This window comes from Phyllostomus hastatus, unplaced genomic scaffold (genome assembly GCF_019186645.2).
Source record: "Phyllostomus hastatus isolate PE091 unplaced genomic scaffold, TTU_PhHast_1.1 phas_contig_402, whole genome shotgun sequence".
In the NCBI taxonomy this organism is placed as follows: domain Eukaryota; kingdom Metazoa; phylum Chordata; class Mammalia; order Chiroptera; family Phyllostomidae; genus Phyllostomus; species Phyllostomus hastatus.
Genome location: NW_025333873.1, coordinates 17,227,342 through 17,245,055, shown reverse-complemented (window position 1 = coordinate 17,245,055; position 17,714 = coordinate 17,227,342). Strand labels below are relative to the sequence as shown.

The 17,714-nt window shown below is 70.0% G+C and overlaps 1 protein-coding gene across 6 annotated transcripts in view; it reads right to left on the bottom strand.

Moving 5' to 3' along the window:
• MYT1L (myelin transcription factor 1 like) overlaps positions 1-17,714 on the bottom strand; it is a 321,839-nt gene that overhangs the window by 7,182 nt on the left and 296,943 nt on the right. For all 6 annotated transcript variants that reach the window (XM_045844646.1, XM_045844649.1, XM_045844650.1 and 3 more), the window contains 4 exons: positions 13,039-13,101; positions 9,406-9,489; positions 7,954-8,175; positions 1,527-1,618 (listed from right to left, as the gene is read on the bottom strand). In XM_045844646.1, coding sequence (XP_045700602.1) covers positions 1,527-1,618; positions 7,954-8,175; positions 9,406-9,489; positions 13,039-13,101 — 461 coding nt within the window. The remainder of the gene's footprint in view (positions 1-1,526; positions 1,619-7,953; positions 8,176-9,405; positions 9,490-13,038; positions 13,102-17,714) is intronic.

Below are 17,714 nucleotides of genomic sequence, written 5' to 3'. Positions count from 1 at the left end.
AGGTCCCCAGGGGGAGGGTGGGCTTTGGGGCCGGCGCAGAGGTGCCAGCGCGGGGCTCCCTGCCGTCGGCCCCGGCCTGCCCTGACCTCCTCCTCTCGGCCCATCCCCCCTCCCACAGCCGCGTCCTTCGCTGCGGAGTCAGACTTGACCGAGCTCCCAGCGCTGAGCCCGAGGCACAGCTGTCTGGGAAGGGTCTGTACGGGGTGGTTTCCTCCGCGCAGCGAGCAGCGCGTCTCGGAACAGCTCCCTGGGGCTGGCCCATGGGACCGCAGGACCGCGGGGCGGGGGTGGGGGCGGCCTCCGGTCTGGGCGGCCCTGCTCCGCCAAGGGCCCGCCCCCCACCCGCTGTGCCAACGGGAGCGGAGGCGGGGTGCTGGGCCCGGGCACCCAGGCACCCAGGCCCCCGACACACACGGAGGCCCACAGGCTCCCTGGGGGCTGATGGGCCGCATGTTCTGCCCTGCAGCCGCGGGCTACCTGGTCCCGCGGGGCGCAGGGCGGGCAAGGTCTGCGCCTGGAGCCGTGCGGCCCGTCCTCACAGGACCCCCTGGGGGCCGGGAGGGAGCCTGCGCCCTCTCAGAGGCCCCGGGTGCCAACCGCTCACTGACCCTCGGGGCTCCCCGCTCGCTGCGCACCGTTCCCCGAATCACTCCGCCTGGTGAGTGCGGCTCCCGCAGGCCGAGGCCCCGCTCACATTTTACGCCCCGCCCACAGGGCTGGGGCGGGGGTGCTGGTGTTTGGGAACGCCCTGGGGAGTGTGCACGGTCGGTTCAGAGACACCGAGGTCAGGGCCCCAGCCGCGGGCAGCCTGGTCAGAGGTCACCTGTGCGGGCTGTCCCCATCGCAGCCTCGGGCACCCCGACCGCTGCGCCTGGGGCCGTTGGAACAGAGCCGCCGCCACCAGACGAGCACAGAACGCAGGAGGACAGCGCTGCACGGACCACGAGCAGGGCCCTTGCTCCCGGAGAGGGCTGCAGCCAGAAGGCCGGGGCCCCTGGTCCCAGCTCAGCCAGGCACGCGCCTCAGACCATACACTGTGCTCTGCCCCCTTGGCCCACGAGCGGCCCTGAACACGCCACCAGAGTGCTGGTGTGGGGTTTGCGCATGCCTGCTAGCGAGTAGGTGCGTTCACAGCTACGGGGCTCACAGGGGCCCGCCCCCACACCCGGGGCGCGCCCAGGAGGGAACGGACCCTGCAGACAGCGGGGGGCACCAGGCCCTCTGGGGCGCAGCATGATGCGCAGGGGGCCGCTCCGTCCTCTGAGGAGGCCGCAGGGAGGGGGTGGACAGCGGCATAAAAGGGGGGACTCCAGGGAGTAGCTGCAGGAACCCCTGGTGTGGGACCCCTGCGACTTGGCCTGTGACCCTGGGGTGAGCCGAGGGGGCCTGGGGTGGCCCGTTCTCCCGGGTCAGCGCCAGGCGTCATGGAAAGCGACAGAACCGGTCCGGCCACTTCTGAGAGGAGCCGGGCCTGGAGGACAGGGTGCGGCCGTGTGTGTCGGGGGTCAGGGGGTTAGGGGGGTTACCGTTGCTGGCCCGCTGCCGGATGGTCAGCATCTGCTCCCCGGACAGCTTCGCCTTCTTCATCGCCGAGGTGGCTCTCGGGCAGCCGGACAAGCTGGGGGGGGGGGCGAGACGTGACATGCCGTCAGTCGAGGGTCTCGGGGGAGGGCTCGGTCACCCGCAAAGCCCATGCACTCGGGCACAGGTGTGGACCCCGGCGCGGGGGGCGGGGTGCAGGGTGGCCGGGCGGTCCCACCAGCCAGGGCGGGAGACCCACGGCCGCGTCTGCCTTCCTGACGGGGCAGCGGCCGGAACGTGCGTGGGGGTGAGTTTAGACGGAACTCCGCGCACTCCAGAGTGAGGGGCGGGCAGTGGGCACGCCGCCCAGCGCCGGCCCCTCCGTCCGGGCAGACCTGGCCCACGGGGACCCGCCGCCCGCCCGGGAGGTCTCCGTGACGTCTCTCATCGTCTCAGCAGAAGGCTCTGCGACCAGTGCCTGTGTCGTCGGGTCGAGGGGGGCAGTCCCACCGTCTCCCTCGCCCGGCGGCTTGCCCGGCGCTGTGAACTGGCCGGTGGGGCCTCTCCCCCTCCCCCCTTGCTGGGCATGCACTGCGCCCTGCACCCCGCGCACCTGCCAGCCCAGCCCGGCCTCATCCCCCTCACCTCCGCCCCGGGGCCACCGGCACAGCCCCTCGCTGACCCGGGAGCCTGCAGAGGACATTGCGCGTACACGATGACAGTCCACGTGGCCACCGTGAAGTTCACCCTGACCTTCAGGGCTGTGCCCTGTGCGTCCCGCCGACGCCAGTGGCCGCGCGGACCCCACAGTCAGCAGCAGCGAGGCTGGCGTTCGAGAAGGGAGGCCCCGCGCAGCACGGCCTCACTGCTGCTCACGTGTGTGCACGCCGGCGGCCCAGGCGCCGCTTGGACACGTGCCTGGGGGCCGGCCCGTCCCTGCAGCAGGCAGGCAGTCCCAGGGCCCGTGGTCTTACCTGGTGCTCTTCCCGCAACCTCGGCGAATGGCCGTTCTAGAGCGACAGGGGGCGGGGCCGCGGGCCTCCGGCCCAGAGGGGCGTCACCAGCCCCAGGCCCAGCCCTCCCCCTCCCCCTCCCCCTCCCGGAGACACACCGGGAAGCGGAGGCCTTCCGGACGCCGTGGCACCTGAGAGGCTCCGCACCTGTCCCCAAGGCCCACCTCTCCCTCAGGGCTGCCCCCCGGGGCCTGCCTCCCAGGAGTCTCCTGAGCTGACTCGTCCTCAGGCCTGTCCCTTCACCCCCGTCACCAGTGACCCGTCATTGTCCCCAGCTGGGCCCCTGGGGCTCCGCCGAGCTCCCCATTCCCCGGCTCATCCCCGACCTGGACTCCCCGTGCAGGAGCGTGTGGCTTCTCCGCGCACTGCGTCCGGGGGGAGGCCTGAGCGGTGTTCCTGCAGCCCTCTGAGACGGGTCCCCCTGCAGAACCCTGTCCTCTCAGTGCACGCGGCCCCGCGGGCTGGCGGGTGTGCAGGGCGCTCTGCCTGTGCCCGCTCCCCTCTCCCCCACCCCCGCCCCCCCAGTCCGCCACGGAGCAGGACTGTCTGCCCGCCATCCGCCGGACCCCTGGCCCCACGTCCACAGCCCTGCCTCTCCAGCCGCGGGCCCTCCCCTCGGGTTAGCCCGCACCCTCACTCATCACGGTCTCTGCTGGGCTGCCATCCCCACGCCTGTCCTCTGTCCCCGGGGTCACGCGTGCATGTGTGTTCCAGCGGCGCACTCCAGACGAAAGTAGGGACCCCCCCCCCCCAGTTCCCCTGCTGAGGCCAGCACAGCCGGGGAGAGCGCGTTGGCGGGGTGAGCCAGCAGACAGAGCGGGCAGGGCGCGCGGCTCCAGGGCCCCACCGGGAAGCGGGGCCACCCTCGGACCCCCGAGACCCGCGCAGACGTCTGGGGCTTCTCTCGGGTTTCGGTCCACAGAACTGCCCGTGGGGTGACCGGTAGTGGTGGGCGTCCCACTCAGCACAGGGGGCTTCGGCCAGAGCCGGGAGCCCGACTGGCAGACAGAGACAGGCTCAGGCAGCCGCGCGTTTCGCGATGGCGCCCGCACGCAGCCCCCGTGCACCCCGGTGACTGCGTCGCTTCTCCCCGTGGGCTGCGGGCCTGGCCAGACCTGCACGGGCGGCGGGAGTCCCCGGGCCTGGCACAGCGCCATCTGGTGGCCGCTCCGGGGGAAGCCCGCACGGGGGGGTCTCCGCCCAGGGGCGGGGTTTCAGGGAGCCCCGCCCAGACCGCCTCTGACGGACAGCTCTGGGCGTGCGCTCCGAAAGCCAGGGGACCTCAGGTGGTCTGGTCCCGGCCGTGAACGGTTAGCCTTCCCCGCCGCTCCCGGTCCCCCGGCTGCCCCCTGTCCCTGGGCCCCGGCGCCTGCCCTGGCTGCCGGCCTCGGAGCCAGGGAGGGTTCCGGGCGGAGGCAAAGGGCACGTGGAGCTTTTACCGGGACGCGGCTGGCTGCGAGGGCCACCCCTTCGGCGCTAGCGAGCCACGGCGTCCAGGGCGCGCGCGCGCGTCTGCTGGGAGGAGAGCGAGTGGGAGAGAGGCACGCGGCGGGGCGTGCGGTTCGGCGCGGCCAGCGGCAGGGAGGACGCCCCAGAGGTCCCGCGTGGGGCTCCGCTGGCCGGGAAGGGCACGCCCAGCCACACCCAACCTCGCGCCCGCCCGCCCCTCTGAGGCCGGGATTCACGACCCACCGCTGGCTTCCCTCTCCGCCTCGCGGCGCAGGTGGCCTGGGGCGCGGGGCCAGGCCGCCCCGGGCCAGGGAGCGGTGCGGAGTGTTTGCAGCGAGAGCTAGCTGCTGGTCGCTGGGGACACCGGGAGACCTGGGACGGGAGCTCAGAGCGTCAGACGGGGGAGCAGGAGACCAGGGGGTCCGCCTGGTCCTGAGGGTGGGAGCCCCCACGGGCCCCACCCCGAGTGTCCACGACAGTGAACTCTCCGGCGACTGACCGCCGGCCCTGAGAGACGGGCGCTGGTTGTAGGGGCGGTCACCGCTGTGGTCGACGGCGCCCCCCAGACCTCTGCTGACGTCCTGACGTCGGGGACCTGCGCCTGGGACCCCCTTTGGGGACGGCCTTCGCCAACGCGACCCAGCAAGTGACGGTGCGCCCGGCGAGGCTGGGCCCTGCCAGCGACCGTGTCCTGGCGAGAGGCGGGGACTTGGACGCTGACGCGGGGGAACACGGCCGCGGGGCCTAGGGGCGGAGACCCAGGAGCCCGGCCGCCAGCAGAGGCCCGCATCGCAGCCCCGGGCCTGAGCCCCCGAACCAGGGGGCGTGGCTTTCTGCCGTTTGTGTCGGACACCTCGGGGACCTGTCGCGGCCGGCCGTGCGTCTGGGCTGACCGCAGGCTCCCGGTCCTGACGCCTCCTCGCTTCCCACAGGGTTTCCGCCCACTGGTGCCGCGTGGACTGCGCTCCTCCCACGAGCGGCGTCATCGAGGGGCGGGGACTGTGGAGGAGGCGGATTCCACGGAGGAATCCCCGTGGCGCTGAGACTCGGGCGCCCGTGGGGGCTGAGCGTGTCTTTGTCCGGCTGGGCTCCGCCTGCGGTGCAGACGTGCGCCCGGGCACGGTGTCTCCCGGTGGATTTGCACTCGAGTTAGTGGGATGGAGAGCACTACCGGGTCAGGCCCTCTGCCCCAGGGGGCGGAGAGAGGCGGCGAGGCGAGAGGCTCTGGGGGAGCGAGCACAGATGTGACCCGGCCTCTCACCCACCGGCCCTCGGGGACTTGCAGTCGGAGGCAGGTGCCGGATCTGGGTTCTCGCCTCCCCCGCACTCGGGGGCAGGCCCTGACACTTCTGGATACAACAGGAGCTGGCCCGTCCGAGCCGGTTCGGGGCCGCGGTCAGTGGTCAGTCAGCATGGGGCAGTGCCCAGGGGTGTGCAGGAGGCAGGCGGGGGCTCCGGACAGGGGCCCCGCAGGAAGCTGGCCTCCAAAGGGGCCCCAGGGCTGCGGGCGGTGACGGCGGTGCGCTGTCGGTCTCGGGGGCTCACTGTGGGTTCTAGTTAGGTCCGACCCCCCTCAGGGGTCAGGGGTGAGTGCAGGCGGGGGCACGGCCCTGGGCGGCACGTCTCCCTGCACCAGGGGACACCACGGCTTCCTCGGCAAGCCCGCAATGTGTCCCCGTACTGGGGACCTCAGTCCCGAGCCGAGCACAGGCCTGTGCGGGCAGGGGCTGCCCCCCGGCCTCCTCCAAAGCAAAACGAGCACGAGGCCAGGTAGCAGAGTGCAGGGAGGCACAGGGAACCCCACCTCGATCTTCTGCGGCGAGAGCAGAGGGTGGCCGAGTGGCCCGGGGCCTGGCCCTGCCCGACGTGAAGGAAGCGGCGGGGGGGAGGTGTGTGCTCCCCATGTGCCCCCAGGCCCTCGGGTCCCTTCCTCCCCGGCTGAGGAGTAAGAAACCCCTTGGATGACAGATGTGAGAGGGGGCAGGGCCCTTCTCTCCGGCCCACCACCCAGTTCTGTTCTGTGGGCAAGGGAGGGGCTCCGTGTGCGGAAGCCCGTTGGGGTGAGTCTGCTGGGGCGGCCTGCCCCTCCCCTCCCCAGGACACGCCCACCCAACGAGGCGGCTGGGGTCCCTCTGAGAGCCAGGACGGTGGCTGGTTTCCACGGCCGCCCCCTGGGGCGCACCGGCCGGGAGACGTTCTGGAAACGGCCCCCTCGTTGGGAACGGGCTGCGGCGGGACTGGAAGCGAGCGCGGCCGCCCGTGCGCTCTGGGGGCTGCGGGGTCCCGGGGCCCGGGAGCGGACGGTGGGAAGGCCGAGTGGTGAAGGCCCGTGGGAGAGCACAGGGCGCACATCCAAGAGTCAGTGTGTGCGGGTCCGGGTGAGGACACGCACGCTGAACTCCAGAGGGCCCCTGTGTCCTGCTGGAAGCGGCGTGAGGCCGAGGTGATGGCGCAGGTTCACTCCCCCCCGCACCTGCCCTTCACCGCGGTCTCCTGCCCCGGCCCCCCAGCACCGTCCCGACACCCGGGGATGGGCCGGAGCTGGCGTCTGGAGTCGGGGTCATGACCGGGCCGGACGGCGCCCGTCTCCCGCCCTCCCCTGCGGCTGGATGGAGGCGTCGGGAGCCCCACCCTTGTCCAGAGTGTCTGCCTCGCAGGGGGCCCCCCGCACCGAACCACAGAAACGGGGCTTGTGTTCCCGCGCCAGGTCGGCGCAGCACAGGCGCCCTCGCTCGTGTGTCGTTTGGCCGGGATTTAACGTTAAAGAGATGGCGGATGGTCAAAGGTTTGCTGCAGCAGGAACTCGGGAGAGCGTTTTGTCAGCGCCTGGGAAACCGCACAGGCTGGCACTGTGCCGCCCGCGCCCAGGGGGAGGCCGGGCCGTCTGCACGCACTGAGCTCTCGTGGGGGGAGGGGGGCTGCCCGACGAGGACGAGGCAGCGGGAGGTCCCTGCACCCCAGGACAAACCCACGCGGGCCCCCCCTGTCCGGAGCAGACGTGTGAGAAGCACCGTGATCTGTTTGCACCGGAAGAAAGGAGGGGTGCGGGCTGGGAGGGGGTGATGCGTGCGTCCTGCTCAGGGGCGCCCGCCAGAGGGGACCTCACTGCCAGCCTCGGGACGTGAGCCGAGAGCGGAGGCTGGGGCGGGGACACCCCCGGTCTCTTTGCCCCGTCCATCCCGTTCGCACTTTGTACCCGACCTCCTCTCCTCACTACGAGAGTCTTCCTGAAAGGACGGCCGGCGAGCTCACTGCCGCGGCCCCAGCACGCCACGGTCGCTGCTCACGGTCTGCGCGCGCTCCTGTCCGCCCCCGCGGCACGTGGGTGTGTCACAGACGGAGTCAGAGGCACCATGTGCAGGGCACAGCCTGACCCCGCCCCCCCCCCCCAAGCAGGGTGCCACAGTGTCAGCACGGTGTCCCAGTCTCCCCCTCACAACCCCCCAGCCCGGTGTCCGTGATGCCCGGACCCCCAGCCCGACGGGCTGCTGTCTGATCAGTCTGTCCCCCTCTGCCGTCCTGACCCCCCTGCTGGGACCCCGAGGGGCCACTGGCGTCCCCGGAACGGGCCCCTGTCTCCCCCAGACGGTCTCACTGCGGGCGCTGGTCCTCACACCGAGCAGAGTAAAGGGAGTGGGGTCGGCTGTCTCTTCTGGGGCTTCTCTGCTGTGTCTTCGGCCCAGGCTGGCCCGTGCCCCCAAGGCTACCGAGGCCCACCGGTGTGGGAGCCTGCAACCTGCCTCTCGGGGTGGACCCTCCGCAGACGCCTGACAGCTGCCGGCCCCGTGTGGTGCCGCGCCAACGAGCTGGCGCCCTCCAAAACCTGCCCGGCCTTCTCCTTCCTCCCCACACTCAGGGGCGTCCGCTCGGTGCCTGGGCTCCCCGGCCCTTCCCTCTCGGCAAGGCGGGGACTGAGGGGCTGCCAGCGCTCCCGCACCCCCCTTGCCCCCCAGCCGGCCAGCGCGCTCACCTGCGGTGCGTGAGGAAGCTGCCGCTGACATGCCCCGAGCCGTCGCACCCGGGCGTCGGGCAGGACATGCCCTCCGTCTTGACCGACTTCCAGGAGAACTGGGAGCCATTGAGGTACCCGTCCTTCTGCCGCTTGGCCGCCAGGGGGCAGCCCGAGGCGCTGCGGTGCGAGGCGTACTTCCCGGTGATGTGGCCCTGGCCGTCGCAGCCGGGGACGGGGCACCTGGGGGCGGACACGGGAGACACACCTTGCTGCCTGGCTGCCAGGCATGTGGCAGCCTCTGCAGCACGGTCAGAATCCCTGGGCACCAAGGAAAAGTCACGCTGTGCTCGGGCACAGAAAAAAAACAACAAAAAAACAACTAATGAGCTGAGAGGCGCCACCTAGTGGGGCGACGCTGCGTTGCCCCTCACAGAACCCCCCGGGGGGACCAGCTGCTGCGGCTGAAGGGCCCCACCGGGGAGTGGGACGGAGTCACGGCCTCTATGGTGAAAACACGCAACGTCAGCGGGAGACGGCTGGGTTGTGTGGAAAAAGGCGGCTTCTCGGGAGCTGGGGAGCACTCGTTTGTGGGGCCACGCTCTGTGGGAGCTGGACGTGCCCTCCCAGACGCACGAGCCGGCCCCCAGGCTCCGGGAACAGCGCTGGCGCGAAGCTCACCTTGGGGACGCTTCGGAGTAAAGGAACCCTCACTGGCCGGCGGCCCTCCAGTCCAGCGGCAGGCTGGCCAGTGCTCCTGAGACCCCTCCCACGGGCCGCCGGGAAGGGCTGGGCCCCGCCCCGCCCAGCCACACGCGGCTGCTCTACTGCGGCCAGTGCGGGTGCAGGGCCCCTCGCTGGCCCCCCCGCAGGTGGGGTTTGCTGGCGTTTCTTTATGTACCAGTGGAGGCACATTCTACAGAATTTGTATCACCTATTTATCTCCATACACTTTAACTTATTTTTAGTAATTTTTATTATGATTCATTATTATTTTGTTTTAATTAAATTTTTCTCTGAAAACACTGCGTGAGGCTGAACCCCAGGGAGACGGCACCGGGTTCCCCTCGGGGTCTCTGAGACCCTGGCTCCCGGGGGCCCGTTGGGGCCGTGGCCTGTGTGAGCGGGCGGCAGACACTCCGCCCCCACGTGAGGGCAGCCCGACGGTTTCCCTAAGCCGGGGCGTGGGCACCACGCCCGCATTCTGCGTGGTGTCTCCGTGTCTTCACCTGCTTCCCCGCGTCTGCTCTCCCGGGGAAGCAAACGGCTCCTTCCACCGGGGGGCGGCGGGGAGTCTGGTGTCGGACTCCCTCAGACCATCGGTCGGACGGGTGGGCATTCGCTTATCAAGTCACCTGTTCCCTAGACCGTTCGCTTGGATCTGGGCTTCAGCGATCGGACCGTGCAGGCGACTGACACCGCAGAGGGCGGCCCCCGCTGACCCCGCCGGCTGCCCGCCCCGCCAGCGCGCACCTGATCGGTTCCTGGTCCTCCTTGTCCTCCTTGCTCTGCGCTATCCGGATGCCACTCTTCTTCGCCCTCGGACAACCTGAAAGGCTGAAGGAGGAGCGTGGTTTCAGAAGGCCCTGCATGCCCGGCCGGCAGGCGGCCCGCAGGGCTGGCAGCGCTCTGGCGGGCTTCTCTCTGGCTGCGAGCTCCTGGGCAGGGAGATGAGACCGGCGGAGGCACGGGGTGCAGCTACCCCCCCCCCCCCCCCGTGCTCTCAAGGCTCCTCCCTCGGCAGGAGTGGCCCAGCATTCCTGTCGGCCTGAGCTCCCCACTGACCCGCTGCCCCGGGCCTGGTCCTCCCGGTGGGCCAGGGGCTCTCCAAACCCCCTCCTGCCGTCTCCACGTTGGGTGGAAACTGGAGGACGCCCCTCCCACCCGCGGAGCACTGGAACGCACGACAAACAACTACGCCCGGCCAGCCCTGGGGATGAGGGAAGGACACCCTCCTGTCCCTGCAGCCCCAGCCTGGAGCTCCCCTGCAGAAGCCGGAGCTGGGGAGCCCGGCCACGTCTCGCAGGCCGGCGGACTGGGGGGGGGGCAGGGAGCCCAGCAGGTGCACAGCAAACAGGTGCTGGTCTGCCCAAGGGGCCCACGTCCCGCCCGCACTCTGGGGCGAGGACGCCAGCACTGTCAGCGTGGTGTGAACCTGTCACAGGGGCCTGAACGCCAGCGGGCCTCCCAGGCGCCGGCAGAGACGGGCTCAGCAACCTTAGAGCCTGGCTGCCCACTTGGGTCTGGGTCTGTGGTTCCTTCCTCGGGGCCGAACTTAAAGCCAACAGGTCGCTTCTGAGTGGAGTGAGGTGGCCGTTCACACTGCAGAAGCCCAGCACCCAGACTCAGGGAGCCCCAGGGACAGGGGTGCTTGGGAGTGGGGGCAGCCCCAGTCTCTGGGGGGCTGAGCATCGCTCGCCCGGGGCTCCCGGGAGGAGCTGGTCTCCTTCCTCACCAGGGCCCCCGGGGAGGCGAGGGAGTGTGGGCCTGTGGCCAGGGGAGATGCGGGAGGCCTGGGGACGGGCCTTCCAGGGGCCGCGGAGAGGGGCCTTTTGCGTCCCGGGCAGACAAGGGGGCGGGGCCGTGCCCCTCGAGGTCGCCGCCCCAGGCCAGGGGTGGGGGCAGCGGAGCACAGACGATGGGTGGGCTTCTTAACCGAGTGTCGGAGCCGCCAATCCACACGGACCGACAGGCACTCAGGGCAGTTTCTGGGACGGCGCAGAGACCGAACACCGCCCCACTGTGGACGCCAAAACGAGAAGCCGGCACGGATCCGGCCGGTCGCGACGGGACGGGTGCCGACCGCGGGCCACCCCACACGAGTCCACCGCGGACGCCCCAGCGCCACCAGGCAGCCGCCCACGGCCCCGGCTTCCACCGCCAGCGCACAGCGAGGAAGTCGCCAGATGCGCCGCGTGGCTCTGAAAGCCCCAGGGGAGCACGGGGTCTCGAGTTGGGGCCGTGCCCAGGAGGGGGCAGCCAGGCTGCCCGCGCCTCAGGGGACACAGCAGGACCCCCGGAAGGGGCTGAGCCGCCTCTGGGTTGGAGTCTGGGGGGCGACCCCACGCTCCTGGGAATGGGCCACGGAGACCCACAGGGAAAACAGCGTTTGTACTTGAACTTGCGGCCCCTGGGCTCCACAGGCCCGGCCGGGAAGGGTGCCCACGTCTGTGCTGGGCTGGAGCTCCGTTAAACAGGACCTCCCAGCCGGGGCAGCGCCTCTGCCCGCCCCGGAGTTCGCCGCCGTCCCTGCTGCCCGCGGGGGGAGGGGGGGCGGCCAGCAGGACTCCCCCCACTGCAGCACATGCAGCCCGTCGCTCGCTCCACGCCCAGGGGCTGCTGCGCCCCCCTCCGCCGTGGGCTGGAAACCGAACCCCGCCTGCGGGCCTGCTCTCCGGTCCATCCTGGTGGGGGCCCTCGCTCACGCTGGGCCGACAGTCCCCACCCGAGGCCCCAGTGCGATGGAAAGTGTCCAAACTGCATCACACCCGACGCCCAGCAGACACAGGCGCCCGGACAGGCAGCGGCCGAAGCGCCCACTGCCAGCTGTGCAGACGTCGCCCAACGCCGCGGGCACCGCAGCGGGAGGCCCGGGGATCTGCTCCCACGGGCTGCAGCAGGGACCGGCGTGGGCTGCACTTGACCTGTAACCTCGGACTGCAGACCCAAGGCCGGCTGTGCTGCGTTTGCTCTAAACCAGTGACCTCGCCCTGGACACCTTCTGGAGGTGACTCTTGTCCTACGTTCAAAGTGCCGGGGCTGCTCTGGACGCCGGTGACACCAGCCCGTCGTCCCGAGGCTCGTCCTGACCTGCGGGCAGTGGCAGCGGCCCCGGCCCTGGGGACACCCGGTGATGTCACAAGTGGCCCCCACAGCCCAGACAGGTCCTATCCAGGACGCTGGCAGCGCCGGGCCGGCTGGCCGCCGGTCTGGAGGAGAGAGGTCGGCCTCAGGTGAGCACGGAGGCCCCAGTGTCGCAGAGCTGGCGCCGCCGGCTCCAGGCTGTGCACCTCCCACGGGCCTGCGCGGCGCCCACGGCGCCCCAGACGCTGGGAAGTGGCCGCAGAGGCTTGGGACCCGGCAGCCAGGTCCTGACGAGGAGCGGACCGGGCCGGCCAGCCAGTGAGTGCCTCTGCCCCGGCCCCTGGCCTGTGGTGCAGCCTCCGAACGCTGCCTGCTCCCTGGGCTGGTGCGCTTGACCTCGCTGTGGCGGCGGCGGCCCGCAGCTGGCCGGCGCCCTCGCCCTCCTGGCTCTCCCTGGCTCTGTGGGGGGGTGCACGTGAAGCAGGAGAGCACGTCCGCGGTCAGACCACCCACGTCGTCGTCCGGGACGTCGTAGCCAGCGGCAGCGAACGGCTGTCTGACCCCTCGGCCCGCTCAGCGTCAGGGCAGCCGGGCTCTGCGTGCCCGCGGGGGTCCCAGTGCTGGCACAGAGTGTGCGCGCCCCTGGCGCTGGCTGGCTCCTCACCCCCGCACCTGGCCACAGGGCCTGGACCCCTCCCCCCACCGCCGTGTGGCTCTCGCACCAGAAGGTTCTCTCCACGCGCTTCAGCCTGGGGCCGGGCGTGGTGGGGGCGTTCCCAGACGAGGACCGAGTGCCGGCTCGCTTGGGACGGGCGCCGCCACAGGACACGCCTGTGCTGCGCGCAGACGCCCCTGTCTCCCGGGGCGGGGGGGGGGGGGCAGCGAGGGCGGCGCTAAGGCCCGGGGTTTCCGAGTGCGCAGCTCTGCGGGCCCCCGCGCGACCCTGGGGGCCGTGACCGCGCCGCCCGTGGCTCAGCCCCGAGTGTTTCCGGCGTCGGGGAGGCGGCTTTCTAACGACCTTGGTCCTCGGGGGCCGCACGCTTCCCCTGTACCTCCTCCTCCTCCCCGCACGCAGGACGGCGCCCGCGCCACCGGCTGCCGTCAGGACCGCCCGTGGCGAGTGGAGCCGCTGCCGAGGGCGAGCCCGGCCAGAGGGCTGGCGCCCGGCTCCAGGAGGCCCTGCGGGCACCGCGCCGCGCCGCGGGACCCCCGGTTGGCAGCGGGGGCAGTGGCAGGGCTGTCAGCAGCGCCCCCTGGGGGCGGGGGTGGCGAGGAAGGACGGCGCGGCCCGGCCCCACCTACCTTCTGTGGGACGCGTAGTTGCCTGTGATGTGTCCGGAGCCGTCGCAGCCGGGGGTGGGGCACCTGCAAGCAAGGACACAGATCGGGCACTTTACTCGGCAGAAACGGAAACCCCTGGGCGTGTCTCTCTCCCGTGTCTCCAGGGAGTGGACTCCCGTCAACACGCGAGCTCCCTGCGCGGGGAGACGTGCAGCTGGAGGCTGCGTGGCCGTGGCCGTGGCTCCCTGTCACCACCTCAGAGGCCGCCTGAGCCGCCTCCCCCGCCACGCTGGGAGCCCAGCCCCACACACGGTCCCCGAGGGGCCTGTGACACAGGCCAGGCACGAGGCAAGGGTCTCCTACAGGTGGAGCGTGCACGGCACCGTCCTGCTCTGCACGCCCCCGGCCCGAGGGCTGGCCCGGGCGGCAGGTGGCGGCAGCTGGGCCTGAGCTGCGGGGCCTGGACCCAGCTCTCAGACCCTCAGCTGGGCCCGACTGACTGTAAATCCCGTTACTTTCAACGGACTCAGCAGAGCACACGCCTGTCTCGATGGACCAGGCCCAGGCCGCTGAGGCGGGCAGGTCTGCTCAGCCGCCCCCACCCCGCCCCCCGCCAGCCAGCGCCCGCCAGCGCGCCGCTCTGCCGGGGAGGGCGGGGTGGAGCACAGCGCTGCGGCCCTTCCCCCGCCCGACTGCTCAACTCTGCCCTCTCTGAAGAGCCATTTTAAGTTGCTTCGGTTGCTTTTGTGCCCGCCAGGAATGTAAAAATTAGGGACGAAAACACAGATTTTAAGTATTTAACAGAGGCAAACGCTTCTAAGAGCCTCCGTGGTGCTCCCCACTCAGAGCGTCCCTGGGTCCTGGGGGCCGGGTCAGCCAGGGACGCCCCCCGGGTCCGACGAGAGGGCGTGGGGAGGGGCGTGGGGCCGTGAGACTGGGCGGCGTCCCACTGCGCGACGCCGAATTCTGACGCTCGGACACGTCGACAATTTTTGCGTCTTGGAAAGAGTCAAGATCTCCACGAGCCCAAGCAAGGGGCCACGATGCCGGGTCCCGGGGCCACGACAGACGGCTGCCACATCGCGTCACAGGCGAGAGCTCAGCCCCAGCCTGTGCTGGGGGGGGGGGGTTAGACAGTGACGGGTGAAGCGGGAAAGAGCAGCCGTCGGTGTGTGTGCGCGCGTGCAATCGGGTGCGAGAGAGGACAGCGCGGGGCTCAGGCAGAACCCACGCGTCCCGCCACGGCCAGGAGTCCCGCTGTGGACCCGACCGTTGCGGCAGGAACAGCAGTTTGTCCGGTCACACGGCCCCTCTGCCGGCTGCTAAGTGGTTGCTTTCTAACCCGCGACTTCAACAGCTGCCTTCTGCAGTGGTGCCTGGCGGGCACACAGGCCAGGAGCCTCGGGCCTCGAGGCTCGGGGAGAAGCTAGTCTTCGCGCAAGTTTCCGTCTTGAAAATGTAGCGGGAAACGGGGTGTTTCCCCGGGCCAGGGACTCACGCTTGGCCTTGCTTTTTGTTACAAAAAAAAAAAAATCCTTAAGCTCTTCCTAATTTGACCACTGGGTGCAAACGTAATTAAGATGTATTCATTTTAACACGAGTATAATTTTTTCATACGCCTTTTCTGCTGGGGGCAGGAGGTGGACACACTCTGTTCAAGTTTAAAGGGATGCATTGCAACCAAAACCACGCAAATAAAGGTCAGATTTTAGTGACTGTAAAGTGAGAGGGAGAGTTTCAGAGTAGTTTTGTGCGAGTAAGCCATTTACCAATGCGTCACGTGGATTAGAAAAGAGGCGTCTAGAGAGTCCCTTGGCACCGCGAGGGCAAAGCCTCATCGACTCGGCCCCTGCTCAGAGCACTCGCTGTGTCGGGGCGGAAGGACGCCCTGCGAAGGCCTTGCTTCCAGAAAAGGTTCCTCCTCACCCTCAGGGTTTCAGGTGGGGCAGCCGGGGTGCGGACCAGGGGTGCCCCTCCCTGGCCCTGGGGTGACCCCGGTCTGACCCGGGCTGGGGAGGGGGGCTTCTTCCTCTCTCCTCCTGCACTGGCCCCCGAGCCCCCCGGGACACCACGTGTCCACCGTTCGGCGGCCACCCCGAAGGCGGCCCAGGATGGGGTCCCAGCTCCTCTGCCTGCTCTGTTGCGGCTCATCGGTGTTCGAGACGCGAGGCTTTCTCGGCTCTCAGATGGCCACGCAGACTCCCTGGCTCAGGAGCCTCCACGTCCAAGGACACAGTCTTCCGGCGGCGAGGGGGGACAAGGCGACTGTTCCGCTGCCGGAGGGGGCGCCGCCCCTCGATGGCGGCGGTGACCGTGGTGTGCCATCGGGGAACAGGACCTCAATCTGTGCCCGCCCAGCCGAGGGGGGGTCTCCTCCACGAAGGGGGGCCTGTGTGGGCCGATCAGAGCCCCCGAGGCCAACAGCGTGGGTCGGAAGTGGCAGAAGGGGTGACTGGGTTTCCATGGAAACCCCCCGACAGGCAGGCACCGGCTCTTTGCGCGGCGGGAGGGCCAGCACCAGGCGCCCCCCACCCCCGGCTGCCGGGCGCCGTCACAGACGGTGGCACCAAGTGCCGTGGGTCCGGGGCGCGAGGGGGCCGCACGGATCGCCCGCGTCACGCAGTCTGCCTGTCCCGCTCCACGGCACCACCGGTGCAGCCGCCCCGGGAGGCTGACGGGGCGCCTCAGCCCCCGCCGCCTCACGGACAAACTCCAGACAAAAACGCGCGAGACCCCCGGCCCGTCCCGTGCGTCATGGCGCGTGTGCCCGGGGACCGGGGAAACCCAGAAAGGCAGGAAGGAGTGTGGGTGCCCCGGGTTGTTGCCCGGCTGGGAAAACCCCTCCTGTACAGACGTTTAAGAACGCTGACGGGGAAATCACAACGAAACGTTTTCAGTGTGCTTAGATTTTGAAGTGTCCAGGTCAAATCTAAGAAAAGAAGAATTCGGGCCCACCCACAAGCTCGGGTCTCTGAAGCCGTGAGCCAGCCCCTGTCCGGCAGGCGCCTGGGGGCCCGGCCGCTGTGGCGGCTCTTGGGCCGTGGGGCCTGAGCCCGGGCTCCCCAGAACGCCTCCCTGCCCCGGGCCCCCCGTCTGACCTGGACCCGTATAGGCGCCGTCGTCGCCAGTCACCCCTGCACAGAGGCCAAGAGCCGCGACCCCCGCCACCAGGAAAGGCCTTCCGGCCCACCCACCGAGCTCCAGACCCGTGAGCGCCCCGCAGCGCTGCACCGGCGTGCGCCACAGGAGTGCGAGGACAGGCAACTCGCTTCCTAGGTTCACCTCTGCTGTGCCCTTCCGCCGGACCCGGGGCCGACCCCCGGGGCTGCGAACCGCAGCCGGGACCGGGGGCAGCCGCGCAGGGGCTCAGCCCGCCCACTGGAGCCCCATCACGGCCCACTGGTTCGTGAGACCCTCCTGCAGGGCCTCCTGCCCGCCGGCACGGCCCAGAGGGCTCGGGAAGTAACTAGGAGCGCTCAGGAAGCAGACGTGCGAAGGAAGGCAGTTAGGACCGAGATCAAGTTCCAAGTCTCAGCACGGAAGTCTGACAGTCCCGCCGTCTTGTCTGCGCAGCCGGCCCAGCCCGCGAGGTGGACTCGCAGACGTGCCCTGGCCAGGAGCGCGGCGGCCGGAATGCGGACGGGGGCTCCCTGACCCCGAGAGCCGGCGGCGCGGAGGTCGGACCGGCGCATCCCGAGCTCCCCACGGGCGCCGTGGCGGGCGCCGCTGCAGCCCTCCGCCCCCGTCGCCGCGGCAGCTCTGCTGGGGGACGGGCCCCAGATGGGAGAAAACACATTTTCTCGCCGCCCTCAGTTTTCAAAGAAATCACGAAAACATGAAATGAAGCCTTGTCCACAGTAGCAAAACCTGTCTGTGAACTGACCCACACTACCTATATATACTTCTTTGTTCACTTACACAAAAGGTTCAGCCCAGAGCATTTATTTTTTGCCTAAAGACATACAAATCCAGAGCATACTTCTTTACGTCCACTTTCTTTGGTGACGTCACTAAGAAAAGATGAGCGTGCAGAAGTGAGGACGGGACAGCAGGGCCCGGCGGAGGCAGCGCCGGCCTGCGCGTGGCTGGCGGGTGCTCACGGGGGCGCCTCCCGCAAACCTCACACGCGTGCCTCTGTGGGGCAGCGCCGAGTCACAGGATCAGAACCACACGCTTCGGGTTTTGTAGTAAAGAGGCTTGTAATGAAAAAGGGGCATTATTTGGGCTGGACCCCGCAGTTTCAAACGGAAAAGTCACACACACTGAGTTTCACGCTGCCACTCTCTCGGTGAACGGAAGGCAGCCCGGCCGCCGAAGAGCCAGGCGCCCTCTGCCGGCGCCCCGCCCGCCCGCCTGAAACTCAGGGTTCCACCTGCGGGACGTCCGCAGCCTCCAGCCTCCCGGAGGCTCACCGCCTGGGTGCGTGGGTCCCGAGCCCCTCCCGCGCCCCCTCCGCCCCTGGGAACCGGGAGAGGGGCCCTGGCTCGCGGGGCCCGTGGCGCCGCGGGGGTCTGCGTTCAGCGCCGATGCCGCCTGCAGGACCTGGACACTGGCAGGACCGGGTGGAAGACGGGCGTTCTGAGCGTGCCGCCTGCCGACAGAACCCACCTTTCCCTTGGTTCTAAGGACCTTCCTTTACCATCACACTGGAAAACACGCACATACGTGGACAAGCATTACAGAAGTGCCCTCCGCAT